Source organism: Mobula birostris, chromosome 16 (assembly GCF_030028105.1).
Source record: "Mobula birostris isolate sMobBir1 chromosome 16, sMobBir1.hap1, whole genome shotgun sequence".
NCBI lineage: Eukaryota > Metazoa > Chordata > Chondrichthyes > Myliobatiformes > Myliobatidae > Mobula > Mobula birostris.
The window spans coordinates 25759187-25780546 of NC_092385.1; the positions used below are offsets into that span (position 1 = coordinate 25759187).

General features: G+C 39.6%; 2 protein-coding genes across 2 annotated transcripts; both read left to right on the plus strand.

Annotated features, from left to right (window-relative positions):
• The first annotated feature begins 1966 nt into the window (after positions 1–1966).
• Positions 1967–10708, plus strand: rpp14 (ribonuclease P/MRP 14 subunit). The gene is made up of 5 exons (XM_072280115.1): positions 1967–2128; positions 2241–2325; positions 6063–6139; positions 9212–9290; positions 10619–10708. Exons 1-5 carry the CDS (start codon positions 2037–2039, stop codon positions 10673–10675), a joined length of 390 nt encoding a protein of 129 aa, XP_072136216.1. The 5' UTR covers positions 1967–2036; the 3' UTR covers positions 10676–10708.
• Positions 10709–10726: 18 nt separating this feature from the next.
• Positions 10727–11332, plus strand: LOC140210852 (hydroxyacyl-thioester dehydratase type 2, mitochondrial-like). The gene has a single exon (XM_072280114.1). It carries the CDS (start codon positions 10727–10729, stop codon positions 11243–11245), a length of 519 nt encoding a protein of 172 aa, XP_072136215.1. The 3' UTR covers positions 11246–11332.
• The last annotated feature ends 10028 nt before the right edge of the window (positions 11333–21360 follow it).

Sequence of the window (21360 nt, forward strand, 5' to 3'; positions counted from 1 at the left end):
TCCAGAGACGGCTTATCCACTGATCCAAAGGACTCTCACCACTACCTGGACTGTACCCCGTGCCACCCTGCTACTTGTAAAAATGCCATCCCCTTGTCTCAGCCGCATCTGCTCTCAGGATGAGGCTTTCCATTCTAGAATGAAGATGTCCTTTTTCAAAGAAAGTGGATTCCATTTTTCCACCATCAATGCTGCCCTCAACCACAACTCTTCCACTTTACACACGTCTGCTCTGAACCCATCCTCCCGCCATGCTACCAGGAATAGGGTTCCTCTTGTCCTCACCTACCACCCCATCAGCCTCCCCGTCCAGCACAAAATTCTCTACGATGTCCGCCACCTCCAACTGGATCCCACCACTAAACACATCTTTCTCTCACTCCCACTTTATGCTTTCCGCAGGGATCGCTCCCTAGGTGACTCCCTTGTCCATTCGTCCCTCCCCACTGATTCCCTCCTGTCAGTTATTCTTGCAAGTGGAACAAGTGTCTCACCTGCCCCTACACCTCCTCCCTCACTACCATTTAGGGCCCCAAACAGTCCCTTCACCCGTCAGTCTGTTGGGGTCATTTAATGTGCTTGGTGCTCCCAGTGTGGCCTCTTGTGTATCAGTGAGACCCGACATAGATTGGTAGACCACTTTGCCGAGCACCTACGCTTGTCTGCCAGATCAAGTGGGATCTTCCAGTGGCCACCCATTTTAATTCCACTTCTCATTCTAATATGTCCATCCATGGCTTCCTCCACTGTCGGGTAAGGCCACACTTAGGTTGGAGGAACACCTTATATTCCGTCAGGGGAGCCTCCAACCTGATGGCATGAACATCAATTTCTCAAAGTTCCAGTAATACCTCCCCCCCCCCACCCACCCACCTACCTACCTTCACCGTTTCCCCTCCCTGTGTCCCTCTTTCATGTTATCTCCTTGCCCATCCATCATCTTCCTCTGGTGCTCCTCACCACCCCCTCCCTTTCTTCTTTGTTCTGTGGCCTTCTGTCTCTTTCACCAATCAACTTCCTAGCTCTTTGCTTCATCCTCCCCCCCCCACTTATTGCCAGGCATTTCTCACTCCCCTCTCTCCCTTCTAACTCTGACTCATCTTTTTTTTCTCCAGCCCTGCTGAAGGGTTTTGGCCCTAAACGTTGACTGTACTTTTTTCCATAGATGCTGCCTGGCCTGCTGAGTTCCTACAGCATTTTGTGTGTGTTACTCACAGTACTTCACTGGGCAAAAAAGGACTTTGCAGCAGGAATTCTTAACTTCAAAAAGGAAAGGTTAAAACACGTAGCTTGGTCCCCAGTTGTCTTAAAACCTTCCTGGACCAGACGTTACCCGGTGAAGCCCATATGGTAGCTACGACCACCCCGCGTTAAATCATACATGGGCATCTTCTAATTCTCAGAATGCTGGCGTGGGCCCAGGTCACCATCAGCCCTGAGGTACTACATAATAGACACCAGAGTCTTCAGATGCTAAAATTTGAAATCTGGAGCAATAAACAATACGCTTGGGGCGGGGGGCGGGGCGCTTAGCAGGTCATGCATCATCGATAGAGGGAAATTGTCAATCTAAAGGTCTCCATTCGAAATGCCGACTGTCATTCTCCCTTTTCGGATGCTGCGTGACCCGCTGAGTTGCTCGGGCATTGTGTTTGACGAGCTATCTAAGGAGCTTCTCATCCATTGCATTAGCGGTGTCGTTTTCTCCATCTCCTATATGTTTCTGCCCTGTTGCCCCTACCACCAGAAATCAGTTATATTTTGAATCACGAGAGATTCTGCAGATGCTGGAAATCTTCAGCACTGCACAGACACAAAGTACTGGAAGAACTCAGCGGGTCAGAAAGCCTCCCGCAGCATGGCCAGTCCCCGCATTGACATGGCGCCCGCTCGGTTTCAAAGAGCGGACGCCCGGCTCGGTTGCGGACGCGAATGGCGATTGGCTGGCTGGGGCGCGGGAAGTGACGTGCCCGGGCCGGTCGGGGGCCTAGTGCTGCGCTGAGGCCTGCTGCCGGTTTTCGTCGCCTGGCGGTGGGATGATTGGCGCTGGCGAGCAGCGGGCGGGCGCAGTGTACGAGAGGCGCGTTTACAAGAATGTCTCTGACTACCAGTACATGAAGGTCCGCCTGTGAGTGATAGAGGGCGATCTGATGTGGTTCCGCTGCGCACAAGGCTTGTGGTTTTCTGGTGTGCCACTCAACTCATTCTGTTTCTCTTTTTCTCAATGCAACGATAAATAGGGAATTCGAAGCCCCGGGATTCAGGCTGAATGATGTCTCCTTTAAACAGATGATCATCTCAGCCCTCAGGGGTTTGCACGGAGAGGTACGTCAAGTCAAGTCACTTTTTATTGTCATTTCATGCATAACTGTTGGTACAGAACATAGTAAAAATGAGACAACGTTTTCCAGGACCATAGTGCTACATGAAACAATACAAAACTATACTGAACTACGTAAGAAAAAACACAAAAACTACACTAGACCACGGACCTATCCAGGACTGCATAAAGTGCACAAAACAGTGCAGGCACTACAATAAATAATAAGACAGTAGGCACAGTAGAGGGTATAGTAGGTTGGTGTCAAGCCAGGCTCTGGGTATTGAAGAGTCTGATGGCTTGGGGGAAGAAACTGTTACGTAGTCTGGTCGTGAGAGCCTGAATGCTTCGGTGCCTTTTTCCAGGTGGCAGGAGGGAGAAGAGTTTACATGAGGGGTGCGTGGGGTCCTTCATAATGCTGTTTGCTTTACGGATGCAGCGTGTGGTGTAAATGTGTACTATAACGCGAGTTTACAGTATATACAAATAATGGCATGTTGAACCAGGAGTAAAATTATTCTCCCTTCTCCATCAACTTTGCAGTTTGTAATTATCTCAAGAATTTGGAATATATACATTTTCAAATGTTGTTTGCCGTTGATTTTATATCTTCCAGTCATCTGTTTGCACATTAATGTGAAAAATTGCCTTTGTTTACATTCCCTAACTGAATTGTTATTTTTACAAAATCCTTGTGGTGCATTATACTCTCTTAAAAAACGTTGTGAAGTCTTTGATTTGTTCAGCCATCTATGCCACACATACAGATTTCCCCTGCTATCCGAAGGTAGAGCGATCCTATGAAGTAGTTCATAAGCCGGAATGTCGTAAAGTGAATAAGCAATTACCATTTACTAATATGGGAAAAATTTTTGAGCGTTCCCAGACCCAAAGAATAACCTACAAAATCATGCCAAATAACATATAAATCCTAAAATAACAGTAACATATAGTAAGAGCAGGAATGATATAAATACACAGCCTGTATAAAGTAGAAATACTTTTCTGCAGCACTGTCTAGCACAGCAAAAATCTTGCGGAAGCGCTCCCAGCAGAAACACACTCTCCAGTAACCTTTAAGTTATGAAGCTGCCAAATCATACCAAATAACACATAAAAATGCACAGCCTATATAAAGTAGAAATAATGTATGTACAGTGTAGTTTCACTTACTGGAATCGGGAAGACTCCAATAAATTGCAGTTTCGTCACAGTTAAACACTTCCTTATATGAATAACCACCTGACACCATCGGCAATTGCCTCTGATCTGGGCCAATATTTACGTGCAGGGTGGCACCTAATTAATTCGCATGTTTATTTTGGCTTTTTTCTTAAAGATGTGCTGGGTGCGTTCCGACTACCGCTGCACTGCTTCATTCTTCGCGGCAATGTATCGGTCCGTGGCCCGGAGGTTGGGGACCACTGCTTAAACTATGAAGCTGCCCTCGCCTCAGAAACCGATCAAACCACCCATGACTACCTTTAAATTCCACTTTTGCAACACTTTCATCACCATCGTCCAGTGCTTTCTGTTTCAGCTTACTAAAACGACTGACTAATTTCTTCTTAAGTATAAGAAAACTTAACGGAACACCATGCTTTGTACACCCATCAATCCACTCAAGCAATAGACTTTCCATTTTATCCATTATTGGATGCCAACTAAGAGAGACCACTTGGCTATGAGCAGAACCAACAGTAACATCGGCAGCTTTCAAAATTCTTTATCTGCGTATAAATAGTGCGAATGGTGGACGCAGCAAGTTCAATGCACGGACAATGTCCTTATTTCGTTCACCACAATCGAAACACTTAATTATGTCTAGTTTTACGCTAAGTGTAACACTCTTACAAGCTCTTTCAGGCTTTTCCAATACCTTAGAACTCATCTTGCTAACGGATGCACAAAATAAATAGAGATAAAGCACGTGTTTAAGCAATGCAGTTCCAGGGGAGGAGCTTGGCTGTTCGGGCGCTCGCTGCCTTTTTCGTAACAGTGAAAACACCTTCTGTTAGCGAAAATAGGTAACTAATGTAAATCTTTCATAACAGCGAGGTGTCGTAAAGCAAACGTTTGGAAAACGGGGGCCACCTGTAATAACTGGTTGCATGTGGTATGTGTGTATGAATATCTTTCTGGTAAATTACTTAGTTTAGAATCTTCCTCCAGGTATCACTGAACTAAGCTATTCTCGCAGAAAAGACTCTTGTAAGCCCAAACATGAGGAAATCTGCGCTGAAAATCCAAAGCAGCACACTCAAAACGCCAGAGGAACTCACCAGGTCAAACAGCATCTATGGAAAAGAATGACTTTTTGGACTGATAGGCTTCTTCAGGGCTGAGGGGGAAGGGGGGAGGTGCCTGAATTAGATGTAGGGAGAGAAAAGAGACTCACTGGAAGGTAATAGATGAAGCCAGGTGGGTGGGAAAGGTCCCTTCCATTTCTCCTGTTGTCATATCAGATTTGTTCTTCTCTAGCCCTTGACCTTTCCCACCCACCGGACTTCTCCTATTACCTTCAGGCCAGCCTTTTTCCTCTTCTTCCCCCCCCCCCAACCCCGCCATTTAATTCAGACATCTCCCCCCCCCCCACCTTCCCTCTCAGTCCTGAAGAAGGGTCTCGGCCCAAAAAATCGAGTGTTTGCTCTTTTCCATCGATGCTGCCTGATCTGCTGACTTCCTAGAACCTTTCTGTATTTTTATAAGCTGCTGCTGTGTTCATTGGGGGGTGGGGTAAGTTATGTAGTAATGGAGCTTTATCATCGGATGGTTTGCTGTACTATTTGATTCTCCTAAATGGCTCCAACTGCTTTCTCCACAAATTTATCAAAGTACATATATGTAACCTCATATAACTTTGAGATGTGTTTTCTTGTGGTAAATCCAAGAAACACAATAGAATCAATGAAAAACTGCATCCAGTAGGATGGACAAACAACCAATATGCAAAAGACAACAATCTCTGCAAATACAAAAGAGAAAAATAATTAAATAAGCAATAATTATTGAGAACACAAGATGAAGAGTCCTTGGAAGTGAGTTCATAGGATGTGGGAACATTTCAATGATGGGGCAAGTGAAGTTATCTCTAGTTCAAGAGCCTGATAGTTGAGGGATAATAACTGTTCCTAAGCCTGGTGCTGTGGGTCCTGAGGCTGCTGTACCTCCTTCCTGATGGCAAAAGCTTTTCCATTCAAGGGCACTGCTGTTTCCTTAGAAATGGAAAGTTTATTTTTCACCCCAGACACAGCTTATGTTATATGTTTTCCTGTGTACAAACTGTTAATTCTTTTTATTCCACTGTTCACTATTACAAATGAAATATTTCATTGTAAGTGAGGAGAGTTTTAAGACCACCCCCAAGACTGGGACAAATTCTAGTTCATTGCTTCAGGCTGACACATATCAGTGTTAATTGTGATATTGAACTGAAGATTAACTAGTCTTTTAAGCAATTATGTTTATAAAATGCATTGCACAATTCAAAGAAAAGTAACAGGTTCTTACTATCCTGGCCTGTATTTATCAACATTAGCATCATCCAATGTAGCACAGCTAAAACTGGAATTGTATTTACAATTTCATGTTTATCTCTGCTATATCACCCATTTATTGCAATTTTTTCATTCTCTTGGGGGAAGTAGTCACTTTAGTCATTTTTCTCTATTGAAAATGCACTTTAATGTAAAATAGAGGTTCATATCTGATGCTTAATGTTGTAAAAATGTAAATTTTGCAGATTGGTGCTGCCTTGCCTATTGATGTTCTGAAACTTGAAGAGCAATCATTAACAGCGATACTAAGGGTGAGAGGAAGGTGAGTGTGCATGTTAATGTACAAAGACATTTGCTGATTTGAATACGGTAACAGCAATATAGAAGTAATCACTGTGTATTTTATAAGGCTATGTTAGAAGTAGCAATGACTGAATCAGAACTGGTTTTGTTTGTGTAAGTAAGTGGAGTACACTTCATCTGTAATCATACCCAGCAGAATGACACTTTACTCTAGAGAGAAATTTTAACTAATTGTTTTTTTCTGTCTTATTCCCTTTGCAGCTAGAGTTGATTTTGCAAATTCCCTTCCTCATCAAATTGGTAACTAGTTCTCTCTCCTTTTGGCTTATCTTCCCTCAGGAAAAACTACTTGGCATTTCTGCTTTTTTGCAAGCAACCAACATTCCTTTCTTTCAAGAGTTCTTGAGCTTAATATTGTCTCTTTGATCTTTGCTCATCTTTCCTACGGCTCTGTTTTTGAGTCTGTGTGTTTGAATTTTTTTTCTCACCAGTATATTAACATTGACATTTGACTTGCTTAACCTTTCTTCGACTATTGTCATGCTTGATCCCAACTCTGGTCACTCAAGTCCTTCATACAAAATCCACCCTGGTAGAATGGTATTCCATTCCAGCCTATTTGATCCTTACCATGTCATTGATAGCAGTGGATTTCTTTCCTGGCTTTGTACCTTCACCCTCTCTCACAATCTCCATGCTCTTGTATATCCCTATGTCATTGTCGAAGATTAAGACAGATTACAGTTTTAGTGTTAAATGTTTATCTGCAATAAACTCCATCCCAATCACTGCAATCAAAATGTTGGCTCTTACAAAGCCTGGCTACCTGCTTCCTATCCCACACCAAGCTCTAATCATAGACTAACAATATCACTGTAAACCTGTCCTGTCCAAGTGGCTTTTAAATGTCATCATCATAGTCAGCTCAACTACTTTCTCCAGCAGCTTATTTCATGCAAACAACATTCTCTGTGTGGGTCCCTTTTAAGTCTCCTCTCACCTGTGCTCTTAGTTTTTGGTTATATTTCCCTGGGGAAAAAGACGGAATGCATTCACTCTTATCTGCCCCTCATGATTTCATACAACTCTGTGTAAGGTAGCTTCTAAGGCAGGGGTAGGCAACCTACGGCCCATGGGCCACATCAGGTCCGCGAAGGTATTTTGACCAGCCCGTGAGCAAATACTGAGATACTATGCTTATCCCGTCAGCGAGCGATTTTTCCTTATTTTGAGTGTTTCACGCGACCATACTGATGGACATGCATGGCGTCTTGCTACACTGGCCCCAGGTTCCGTTTTGTTCCAAACCAAACACTGGTATATACGAATGACGGGAAGGCAGACTACCTTATTAATATGTATTATAGATATTCTCCGTGCACGCGCAGGTTTTCAGATGGGATCATTCAAATTTGTAAATAGAAACAGCGTCACTGTGTTTTAACAAGAAATCCATGCTAAATATCCAAATAGGGTATTTACATGTGCTGCGATACTTGTTGAATAACTCGCGTTTCGAAATAAAATGAAAGAAAAAAATTCCAATGGCAATGAATGCAAAATGCAGAAAGGTAGACGCTGAGTGCCGAAAAAGCAGTGAAAATGAAGGAAATACCCATGCCAGCTACAAAGTCTCAAAACATATTGCAGAAAAGATGAAGCCTTTTACAAGTGGAGAGTTTGTCAAGAATGTTTACTGGCAGTGGTGGATATTGTTTGCCCTGAAAAGAAATCTTTATTTGCATCTATCAGCCTGTCAGCAAGAACGATCACATGGCGAGTTGAAGAAATGTCAGCAGATGTTAAAAGTTGTTTGAGGGATGCCTGCAACGAATTGCATTTTTTTTTCAATTGCGCTTGGTGAGAGTACAGACTTGAGGGACACTGCTCAACTTGCAGTGTTTGTGCGAGGAGTGACTTCAATTTTTCAAATTTTTGAAGAGTTTATTCAATTAATTCCTATGAAGGACACGATTACTGGAGCAAACATTTTTGAAGCTTTGCTGAAAATTATGTCAGAAATGAAACTTAATGTGTCGAAGCTAATTGGCATCACAACTGATGGGGCACCAGCAATGGTGGGACAGAAAAACTAAACTGATTGGCATCCTTGGTAAACACAAATGATTTTCTAGCATGTGTTATTCATTAATTTGAGGTAAAACATAACTAAATGTATTTAAATGGATAATTCCCATATTTCAAGTTTCTTATGGCATTTATCTGGCCCACCGTCTGCTCATTAATACGCGATCCGGCCCACAGAGGCAAAAAGGTTGCCAACCCCTGTTCTAAGGAATAAAGTCCCAGCCTGTTCAGCCTCTCACTAATAACTCCAGTCATCGAGTCCAGAGTCCTGCCCTAACTGATGAAGGTCAGTATGGCAAACAGCCTTTTCATTATCCCTTCTACTTGTGACACCTGTACCTCTGCCAGTCCTGCCGTACTTCCAACCATGTTTCTGTTATGGCATTAGTATCCTGGTTCTCAAAGTTGCACCTTCCCCTGCCTTTATTAAATTCATGACTCCGAATGACCAAACACCAAGTTTAAATTATTAGCCTATTGTATAAATTCACACATGGCTACTCTAATCAATAGCCCTGTATTTCTTCCTTCTACTGAGATGAAAACTGATAATCGTAGAACCACGATTAGGCAGCAACCATGGAAAAGGAAACAAGTTAACATTTCCCCCAATGAAGGGTCTCGGCCTGAAACTCAACTGTACCTCTTCCTATAGATGCTGCCTGGCCTGTTGCGTTCACCAGCACTTTTTATGTGTGTTGCTTAACATTTCAGGTTGATCTGCAATTTTTATTTTGGCTGTTTCTGAGTCCTGCCTTTTTAAATTATTCCCTTTTCCTTCATTCGGGTATTGATAGCCATCCCTTTGCCAAGCTCTTCTGTTTCATTGATTTGCTCCTTTTCCTTAAAACATTAACTTTATCAATTGTTTTGTTAATTTCTCCAGATCACTCCCATTTCTTTCCATTTATGTACCATGAAGTGGCGATTTTCATTGGTGCTGTGTAAAATAGTTGTTGCTGTTTAAACTGCTGGAATATATGACAAGACTGTTTGTTTACAGTGACCTTGTGAAGCTCTGGAGTGCGTTGACCCTGGTGGCATCCTATAAAGATACGAAGTGTGCTTTCAGAGTTATACAGGTATCATATGCTTACTATACATGGCTAAAATTTAAGCTGTTTACTCACAGCAGACAAAGTATAGGACTAGGATTATCTAGTTTTAATCAAACTATTTAGCAGAACAGAATCTGCTGTGGGATTTGTTTAAGCTGTAAGATCAAGGTGCCACTTTCCCTTGCATATATCATCCAGAATTACTTGCAGTTATTTCTCTTTTCAAAGACTTTGTTGGAAGATAACAAAAATATTTTGGAGACATGAACACTGAAATATATCTCTGCTGCTTGTAGTGAATGTCATCATTCTAAATCACTGGGGATGGAGCATGCTAAATCAAGCCCATGGTTTCCACTGATACCAGTCTTGTAGCCACATTTAAAAGTTGCAGACATGAAACTCCCATTGCACTACCATTGTCACTGTAGTCCTTCTATGGAGTTGTTAATTAATTTAAAACCATAAGTATATGTTAAAATAAAAATCCTGAACTCAGCCTTTAAATGAAAGTCATTATGTGTGGCCTTGCTAGACTGACCAGCTTGGGTGAATGTAAAGCTTCAATGACCCAATCCAATTGTACCCATCCCCTTGTCTTAAATGTGTGTGCGATGTGCATGCGCACAGATCTAGAATGCACTGTTGTATGTTCAGCAGCTAAATGCCAGCTTTCTACAAACCAGCCAGCTAGCTACAGTATCAGTGCATTCCGGCCCTTTAGCTGCTTTCCAGTCTATACGTGCTGCCTGGCCTGAGTCGTTCCAACGTCTATGTATTTTATATCATACCCTTTCTAATTCATTTTTAATATTGCTTCTGGCTCTGCTTCCTTTTCACTTGATACTTTTCCCTTATTTGATGTGTCATTAATTTTAAAGTTTAATAGAATTTTTCTACCCTAATATTTCTCTTTACATCCCTTGTACTCCCTGTTGCACCGGTTTGCTGCTCTGTGATTCTGACTTTTTAAATAGATCCTGTTTTTCATGAATCGGGAATGTTATCCTAAACGGATTGTTGTTTGACAGGCTGGTTTAATTTTTCAGCTAAGCCAGTAATTGCTTTCAGCAATTAACTGAAGTCAAGTGAAAGCGAAACATTCATGAATTCACTATAAGTAAGCAGTGCATCAAATTGGAAAGATAAATGAAATATATCTGTCAGATTGATGCATTGATATGAGTCTTAATGTTTACTTTTTTCCTTCCTGTAATTAATTCACATAAAACTGCTAAAATGTTGTTGTCCTTTAAAGCATGTGAACTAATGATATAATCTTTAATTTTTTAAATTTGCAAATACTCATTGAGTTTACAACAATTAATTGCATTTTTATTTCTTCTGTCTAGGTCTCTCCTTTTCTTCTTGCACTGTCGGGCAACAGTAGAGAATTTCTGCTGATTTGAGATCATTGAACTGACTTGTTGTCTAGACTGGGTTATAACATTTTTGGAAGAATGTCTTTCAGTGGTCCAAGAATTATGCTTGGTATATTTCAGAGAACATTAAAAATGAATCGGTGGCGTGCAGGTGGCATTGTGATGCTACACGATACTTTTCATAGGTCTGTGCACATTCAAGCTGGGGAGAGAGCTGAACTTACCAGAGTTTTTACACAGAGTGATGTATTTAACTTTGCAGAGTTAACAGGTGATACTAACCCGCTTCACCTTAGTGAGGATTATGCTAAAGCTCATAGATTTGAAAAACCAGTTGTGCATGGTATATTAGTATGTGGGTTAGTATCTGCTGTTCTGGGAACCAAAATACCCGGATGTGTTCTTCTATCACAAGAACTCCGTTTCCTCGCACCTTTGTATGCAGGTGAACAAGTCTCTGCAGTTCTAGATATAACTAAAATTAAGAGATCTATTGCTTGGATTGCTGTTTCATGCATTGTCAATGAAAATAAGAAGATTATTTTGAAAGGGGAAGTCAAGGTAATGCTGCCAGATGGTAAATGTCAAAATGTATAACTATTCTGAAATTATGAAGTAATTTGTGAAATATTTTTAAGATTGTATATTCTGTTCAAGCTATTAAAATTGTGATTTGAAAATGGATACTATATGATGTGAGATGTCAGTAATTATAATGGCTTTATGATTGTCATAGAACAGTACAGCAGAGTACAGACATAAGGTTGTGTTGACCTATTAACCTACTTTAAACCCTTCCCTCCCACATAGCCTTCCATTTTTCTTTCATCCATGTGCCTTTCTAAGAGTCTCCTAAATGTCCCTAAATCTACTTGAACCACCATCCCCATCAGTGCCTTCTATGTACTTACCACTCTCTGTGTTTTTAGAAAAAAAGTACCTGTAACATCATCTGCCCCCTATAATTTCCTTCAATCACTTTAAGAGTAAGACCTCTTGATTTTGGGAAATAAAATAATCTTTTGGTTTAATGGTGATAGAAGCCTTCTTATCCACCTGGCTTCTTCAGGCACTGCTCATTCAGGGAATAGAAAAGTTAGCATCCTTGTATATAAAAGTGTGTTCATGAAGCAGCTTTTGTGCTCTTTGGATATCCAAGACAGCTATATTAACAGTTAAGTACCTTAAATTGTAAATCACTGGGATAGGGAAGTATTGTCACCAATTTAACCAATAAGGCTTATCAAAAATATTGAATACAAATATTTGATATGAGATTGGTTAGGGAGAAAGCCAAGACAATAGGTGAACCACTCAGCTCATTCTTGAATAGCACACTCACCAGTTGAAACCTTGTTACAGTCTTACTTGAAAAGCTGGGCCTCCAACGGTTAATGAAAATCAAGAAAACTGATGCTAGAATTATGAAACAAATGAACTTGCTTGCTGAGTTTCCAGCCTTTTCTGTTTTTGTAATGCACTGATTTGTCAGCATAGGATAATTGGTCAAATTACTATAGTGGTTCTTTAATCCACAATCTTTTTACTTGGAAAGGGTACACACTGCCAGGCCAGGAACTGCATGGTTAGATACAATAATACATCAGCTGGATTCTGGCCATTTCTTAATGCAGAATTTGTCCAAGTCTGACATCAGGAAGCCATGATAAAGTTGAATAGAATTCAATGGAAAAGCTGCAGTAGCTAGTCATGCCCAGCTCAAATGAAGATCTGTATTGTTCTGATAGACCAATCGTTCTCAGCAGACTGAATCAAACCTGTCCTTTACAGAAAAGTTTGTTCTGAAGAGCACCTTCAACATTAGTAAATTGGTCTGCAGTCTTCACAGGTTTTTGAAGCCTTGCAGAAAAGAAGATTCTGGATATCTCCCCAAGCTGACTGTCAAAGTCACCTTGCAGAATGCTTCAACACTAGAACTTCCAAATGACTGCTTGAAAATGGTGCAAAGGGCTCTCCATGTCAGAACTTCTGTGCACAATCATACTTTATTCTCCAATATACATTGTCCTAGAGGTATCTAAACTGAGGATTTAGATCATTGAACTAGAACTTGAATTTGCCAAGAGTGTTCTGGAAAGAGATGTGGTGTTTGTTCAGCTCCTGCTAAACAATTGCCTTACCTAGAACTTGGTAAACCATGCCCAGTAGTCTGCTTGAATCTTTTATCAATGCAGCAGAAGGCATTCTATCTGGATCCATAATGGCTTGGTAAGGCAACTGCTCAGTGTGTGACTTCTAATTGATAACATAACAGAGAAAGAGACAGTGCAGTTTACAGCAAATCAAGAATGTGATAGACTATACTTCCTCTACCTGAATAAAGTACAGGTAATGTTCAAAGAGCTTCATGTTACACAGTTCATATCCACTAATGAACATTTTTCCCTCCATTGTGTCTATCATCCATGAAATGTAATGCCAGATCATACTGAAGCCTCTTTGAGAGGAGCTCCCAAATACCAAACACATAACCTTCTCAATTTTCCCTCCCAAGTTTACACTATTCAGACTTTAAAAATATACCACAAGGCACTCCTTTATTGTCACTGATTTTAAACAATCCTGCAACCCATAAAGAATATTGTAGTTCAGGTGGACTGCACTGAGCTGCACAGAGCTCATGATAAAACAAAATAAAATTGTATACAGTATATTGTTTCCAGTCTCAAGAACTACAACAATCCAGGTATTTTATTAAATTTGGCCATTTGGATTGGGGTCTATTTTGTCACTTTTCTAGTATTTTAACTTACTTGATGCTTGCTTATATGTTTGTATAAATCAACAGTTCATAAGTGGATTTTCAGTAATTTGTTGTATAGCTTGCTCTGTATTTTTACATTTTCTTTATAAGCTGTTCTTGTCAAAAGAATTTTCTCATCTCTCCAGTTTGAGCTAGTTCTCAGTATAAACTCAACCAGAAGACAAGGTTTGCTATTCTTTCTTTGTTTCTTTAATTGTTCTTTCCTACTTACATTAGAGTGGATTGGCTACTGTTAGAAGTTTAGAGTAGAATTAAACCCAGGTATTTTGTAAATCCTATATCTAACCCATTATTTTGTTGGATCCTATCATTACTAATACAGCTTTACATTATTGAAGTGCTTAAAGTGAAAACCCGTTCTAAATTTATTAGTTCATCAAAGGCTGCTATAACAGGCGCTCTTGGCTATTCCATACGCACAATAAAATTTTAGGAATTCCAATTCTAATCACGTTTGGAAGACTTGGTGATTGTAATACACAAAGTGGGCACATGATGGCACTAAAGATCACTGGTTTCGGTTTACACGTTACAAATTGGACAAAATGTAGACTGGTGTTTTCAAATGTTTGAACACTGAAATTATGAGGACATTTCTGAAATGGAGAGACCAGTTGAATTTCACTGCAGCATCCAAATCTAGTGTTTCAAAATATGTAGTTTAATTATACAGAGTAGCAACATTCTTTGCACTGACCTGCAGCTGAGGTTTGAACATCCTGGGCCACAAAGCTATTAGGACCAATATCAAGGATTTGAATTTACTCTGTGACGGTAGGGATGGATGGTGTCAGTGTACATGTAAAAACCGACACTGTGGATGAAATTGTTTATGTGCATTTATGTAAGTGGGAAGGGAGGTGGAGGAAGAGGAACGTTTGGGTATAGGAAATAATTCTATTGTTGTAGATATCAGTATTGTACAAAGAGTGAAGTCTAGAGTAAGAGTTCAGCACGGACTAGGAGGGCTGAGATGGCCATATGGTTATATGTGTAGCTTACAGGATATATGTTGGAGGGCAATTGAGAGAAACATAATTGGAGGGTTTGACGAGACATTTGCAGGGAAAATGGACGTCGGTATATGAGGTGATGTGCATTCAAAAGTTACAAGAGCAAAAGGTTCTGAGATGGGATAGCTGTGAGAACGAGGGAGCAAAGGGTGGAGTTTTTTGATGAGGGAGGTGCTACAAACATCTTTAAAAATGAAAGAAACAAGTGAAAAATGTGAGTTATGATGTTAAGATAAGAGTGATCTTGGGTCAGTGGTGTAAATTGCACAGATTAGCTCATCGCCATTTCTATAATAGATGATATTCTTAGTGATTAAATAATACATCAGTTTTCACATTTTGGAAGTAAATGAAGGGCTGGAGAGTGACTTGACAACCCATAGGTCACGTTATAAGATGACAAAAATGCAATTCCACGTAGCAACAGTGTAAGTAAAAACGGAGGCAGTGCACAGTTGATAGAAAGTGTGTGCATTCTCAGCAGCAGCAACTTACTTAACTGAGGCAGTTAACAGCTGATTACACACTGGACAGATACTATTGAAACTTGTAGAATTCTTACAGGCTTTTGTCAGTGTTTCTTTGGGCTAAAATGTCTAGAACAAGGTCACAGATTCCAAATAAGGCTTTGTTGGATCTAGAGTTGATGTTATCCAGGTCAAGAATGAGGCATCAATCTTATGGAAATAGCCATTTTATTACATGTTCATTACAGCACAGATGTCACCGTATATCAGCAAGTAAAATGAAGAAACAAAGAAATTGTCCTCCTGCTCTTGCTTTGTACTGCAAACCAATCTAAACCAGTGAGATAAGACAGTCAGTGGGGGAAAAACTGATTGAGTTATACTGCCATAGCACTTCAGGTTTACAGAGAGAAATACAGTGCCAGGTATGCTCCAAGTTACTAGATGCTTACAAACAGATGGTTATATAGTCATATCAGCAAGTGTAAAGAAAATTAAAACTTCAAGAAAAATAGCAATCTGGGCCCTTTGATTCTAAATACAACATTTTGAATCATTACACCTGAAAATATAGAGATAGAAAAACCTCCGGCATCAGTGCCTCGTGTAAGACTTAATCTAGTTTTAAAAAAAACATCAAAGGGTACTCGTTCAGATAATGTCATAATTAGGTGGATGAGATATGTGTAGTTTCTGAATTCTGGGTAGGAAAATTCACATGAGGTTGGATAGCTCTATCAGTGATTGCCCTTATACAAGTAAGATGTAAACTATAATGAGGCATCCAAGAGCAAACTTGTAACATCAGTGTCCCTATTTCCCTAGGGCTGATTTGATTCAGTCAAAGGAATCTCACCTATCCAATTGATATATCTTGGTTGCTTCTTTGTGAATATGATCAGCCAAATCATATGCATCTTTGAGCTCTTTAGTTATGCAAGTACAACACTCTTTACATATACTCTGTAACTGTACATGATCCCCTCTTAAAACCTAAGAGAAGATCTAATGCCATAGGATTGTAGAACTGTTTGATGCACTGCAAACATTCCTTCTGTAACTTTGTGAGGGATCAGCAGTGTCATTGCTTAATTTTTCTAAGATGCATCAGCACTTAATTTCCTTTATAGATCTTGCAACACCATACATTGCTGCAAATCAACTTCCCTCTGAGATGTCATGTTTGTGACCGGACTCAGCATAGTAAAATAAACTTTGTAGGGGTCTCATAACAGGGAAGGCAAAACCCAAATAACAGGATACTGACCAATTATGTGAGAGGGAGGGACAAGCTCCATCTTTACACATAAACGTGTTCCTCTCTGAGTTCAAACAATTTCTTAGTAATTGACAGGAATCTTGTTACATTGTGGTATTCTTACAGTGGTTCTTACAGCGCTGTGTTGTAGGCGATCATGGTCTTTCCATGACCATCACCGTTCTTGGCTAGTTTTTCTACAGAAGTGTTTTGCCATTCTGGGCAGTGTTTTCAAGATGGGTGACCCCAGCCATTATCAATACTGTTCAGAGATTGTCTGCCTGGTGTCAGTGGTGGCATAACCAGCATTTGTGATATATATGTACCAGCTGCTCCCATGACTTCACATGACCCTGATAGGAGGACCAAGCAGGTGCTGCACCTTGCCCAAGGGTGACCAGCATGCTAGCGGAGGGAAGGGGCATCTTACACCTCCTTTGGAAGAGACATATCTCCACCCCGCCACCCCATTCTTACAGTGGATATTCTCAATAAAGATTCCATAATCATTATTCCATTTAGGACAGTGATACATACAGTTACATGAACTATACCCCACTGTGAGGTTATATTCAGAACTCATGTAAAAGGCATCCTTTACAATGAACACCTGAAAGGATGTGGCAACCTTGTCACTAATCTCCAGTTTAGGCATAGACTTACCCCAGATGAAAACGTGGTTGGGATTGGTCTCAAAATAATTCAATAGGTGAGATAGATATGACTGGCACAAATTCACATTTATGGTGTAAGTATAGCAAATTCGCATTATTTAGAGGATTTCATTTGTGAACAAGACAAGAAACCATTTTGACAAAAGATAGTAACTCACAGTAACTTTTCAACAACTGAGCTTTATTGTGCATCTGCTTCTCATCTGAAGAAAGAGGTAGTACTTGTTTTTGCACAATTTGTTTTCACACAAATAATTGAAACCATGAGAATCACTGTTCATTTGACAGTAGATTATGACTTATTATTATTAACTTTTATCTGTTACTGCTCAGTTGATGGTAAAGCAATACAAAAATAAACCTGAGGAAATAAAGTTTAACAGAACATATATTTAAAATCTCTGTGCCAAAATAACAAAGGACATAAAATTGTATAGAATATGTACAGGCATTTTGATCCAACCAGATTGTGTTGGCTCATACTTCAGATGAGTTTCCTTCCATGTTTCCTGTTTCATGGCAGACCTTGAGTACATCTTTCAATTCCCTTTTCCCTCAAATACTCATCTAGTTTATTCTCAAAATCATCTACAGGATTTGTCTTCATCACTTCCTATAACACTACGCTCCAATTTCAAACCACTTCAATGAAAAGAATTTTCTTTATTCTCCTGTGTGATTGCTTGGTTACTTATCACATAATCAGTTCCCTTGTGAGATTACAACTTGTGCAAAAACAAAAACCATTTCTATCTGACTTTATGCCACTTTAATTAAGGATAATTTGAACAGATAACAAAAATACCTCTTAAAATGGTGGCATAGCTGTGGTTCCATAAATGTTATATACTCCACTGTATTTAAACACCCTGAGTATATTATTATAATGAAACATCTTTTGAAGAAGCACTGACTATTCTCCTTCCAGGCAAATTGGGTAGAAATGTTCCTGGCTTTGAAGAGCTAAACATTTTTTTCTCATTCTGTTTTCTTGTTTCATAATGAATTATATTGGTGGGTGCAGATTGCAAATCACCAATCCAAATCAAGAATTTTTTGACCATTGATTGTGATTTTCACAGGATACTGCTACTTGCTGAGATGCTGTGTATGGCAATGACCACTATTCCTAATATGCTGCAATTTTCAGCATTGATTTATTGGTGAGGATTGCAGGATGTATCTGGCAGCAAGTGTTGTGGAATCTAAATAATATGCACTTATATCAATGCCAGCAATTTTTTAGTGGTGGAAAGTGAACACAAGATTGACAATAACTAATATAGCTTGTTTGCCTTCATGGTGCAAACAAAAGATAGAGACAAAAATCTATGAATCTAAGGAGGGTTTTTCAATTTCTCTTGTTAGATACCTTTGCCAGATTATGAAAACCCATTTTATAGACACACGTACATACAGGTGAGTTCCCACAATATTATCAAAATCAAAAGACCAACATACACATATACTATCGTTCCTACGAGGCCAGATCTCACACTCTACATTTGGTAATTGTTCTTGCTTATCGGTGGTATATTTTTTTTTATACCATTTATTGAAATATTGCGAAGGTATGGTTACAATATTGAGTGATTTTTGAGTATTTTCTGACTTAGAGACAAAATCGACTTATAGATGTCTGTAAAAATAGAAACTGTTCATTACCTAGGAATGGCCTGTACTGATGAAGGCTGCGGTAAGTTGAAGGCAGTCATGCAACAAGACTTGCTGTAATTTTCTTGGGATTGTTGTACGGTTAAGATCATGTGCATAGTCCCTTTTGAAGGACAGAATCAAAGAGTGGCTTTTCAGATACTGGAAGAGGTGGCCGAGGAAGGACTGGCCATGACTTTAACTGTGGAGCACGGAAATGAGCCTCCTCTGTACATATGACAGTTGGGCCCAGCTTCTTGAAGATAGACACAGTTACAGCATCTCTGATACTCTTGTGGTGTCTTTAAGTCCTTTGGGGTTCCTACTAGCTCAGGCAAATAACAGAGGTAGAACTATCACCAAAAATATCCTTTGTTGACAATTGTCAACTTACAGCTGTATCGGAACATATCCTGTCCCAGTTTCAGTTCTTAAAGGTACACTGACACTCATGTACATATGTACAATCAATTTAGCATTTGGCATGGGGAGTGTTTAAACATCATGTGACTTACATATTGAACTGGGAGTGAATTGATATGATTGAGAAGTAACAGAAATAATGGTGTTAAATCTGGTAAACATTGAGAATTAATATATTTCTTCTCACGGCAGACCTTCGTGATTGAGGTGACTTGCTTCCTCTCCAGTTCTGTGGAATCCAAGAGGCCAATGAGGGAACAACAAACAGGGATGCCCCTGTTGAAGGGGGATGTGTGGCTGATGGTATGGGTGTATCTGCTCTTCCTGTCTTTACACAGGGCCTCTGTGTTCTCCATATATATAGCTTTGAGACTCTCTATATCGTGCTGTATGCTCCCTTATCATTTTGGGTAGTCACGGGCCAGAATTTCCAAGGAGTCAGTGTGAAACGTGTATTATATTTCTTAGAGGAGGAATTGAAAACATTTTTGAATCTTTTCCTCTGTCCACCTGACATTCTTGTGGAGTGATACAGCTCAACGCCTGATGAGCTCAATGCTTTTTATGCATGCTTTGAAAGGAAGAATAAAACCACACCTGCAGCATCTGGTGACTGTGTGATACCTTCCTCTGTGATACTGAGCTGAGACCGTTCATCAGGACTGGAAAGGAAGGTGGAATAAGCCAGAATAATAATAATAATAATAATAATAAAGTTCCTAAGAATTGAGAAATGAGTGTGCTTGGCTATGCCTGTACCTCAGATTTTACCAACTTGAGCTGAGAAAAATAGAAACGAATAACAACAATAACCAAACAAATTATACTTGACACACCTTCTATAAATGGGCAATTTAAAATTATATGTTCCTTCATCAGTAAAGCTAAAGCAATGAATTCAAATAGAGCTATTTTCAAAAGAGATAAACATGAACTTCGAACTAGTTAAGTGCAGAGCATTAAACATAAAGAAAAGTGCAAAAGAGCTAGTAGACTATAAAATAGACCAATTGGATACTATACAAGTGATGGATGAATATGAAACATATAAGTGCTGTATATGTGATATCAACAGGCAAAGAAAATAGATCACAGTGCGATAAAGGGAAAACTTGACAGAATTTACTTCAAGGCTTAAGAAAATCTGCCACATAGAGCTCAATAGTAAAAATACAACAAAGGCAATAAGCACTTTGCTATACCCATATTAATGTATTCTTTTGGCATAATATCTTAGTCTGAAATTGATCCGGAAAATTTACAAAGAAAAATAACAACTGAACTAATAAATTTTAGAAAATACTATGTACACTTGAATGTACTTCAATTAACACTACCTACAACAGAAGGAGGAAGAGGAATAACAGACATGAAAAATTTGCGCTACAGTCCAATAAAACTTTTAAGAATGTATTTTCATCAATGAAAACAGGATTCAGCACTCCACACGAACATATGGAATACTGTTAAGAAACACACACTACTAAACTTGAAAGCACGACCCAGAAAAATGAAGACAAATGAGAAAAAGTTAACCAATGGGAGAGCATGACTCACCATGGAAGACATCCCTGCAATCTAAACAGACGAAATGTCGACAAGGAAGCATCGAATGCCTGGCTCAGAGTTGGAGACCTCTCCCCAGAAACAGGGATTCCTTCTGGCTATATGGGACCAGGTGATTACCACAAAAAATGATCAAAAATACATCATAAAAGACCAACAAATTCAAAATGATTAATGCAGAAAATGCGATGGAAACCAGAAACAATCCAACATATTACAGGATCCTGCAGCAGTTTAACTCACTGTCTTGTTCAACTGCATCTATGTATGGTTTGAATGATAATTAAACTTGATTTGATTTGATTTGAACTCAATCTGATTACTTACACATGCACAATCAAGAAGCAAACATCATTCGCCAAAATCTTGCTTTAAAATGCAAACTCATAAAAGACACCAAACATAGAGCATAGAACAATACAGTACAGGAACCCACAATGTTGTGCTGAACCAGTAAAAAGCAAATCAAAAACACCCAAACACTAATCCCTCCTACCAACATGCTCTATATCCCTCCATCTTCCTTACATCCACGTGCCTATCCAAACATCACTTAAAAGCCTCTAATATATTTACCTCTACTGCCATTCCAGGCATCCATCACTCTCTGAGTAAAAAACTTACCGCTCACATCCCCTTTGAACCTAACCCCCTCAACTTCAATACATGCCCCTGTAATAGATATTTGAACCCTGCGAAAGTCATTCAATGTCTGCTCTAACTATGCCTTTCATAATATAAACCTCTATCAGATCTCCCCTCAGCCTCCACCACTCCAAAGAAAGCAACCCAAGTTTATCCAGCCTCTCATGATAGTGTATGTCCTCTAAACCAGGCAACATCTTGCTAAACTTCTTTTGCACCCTCTCCAAA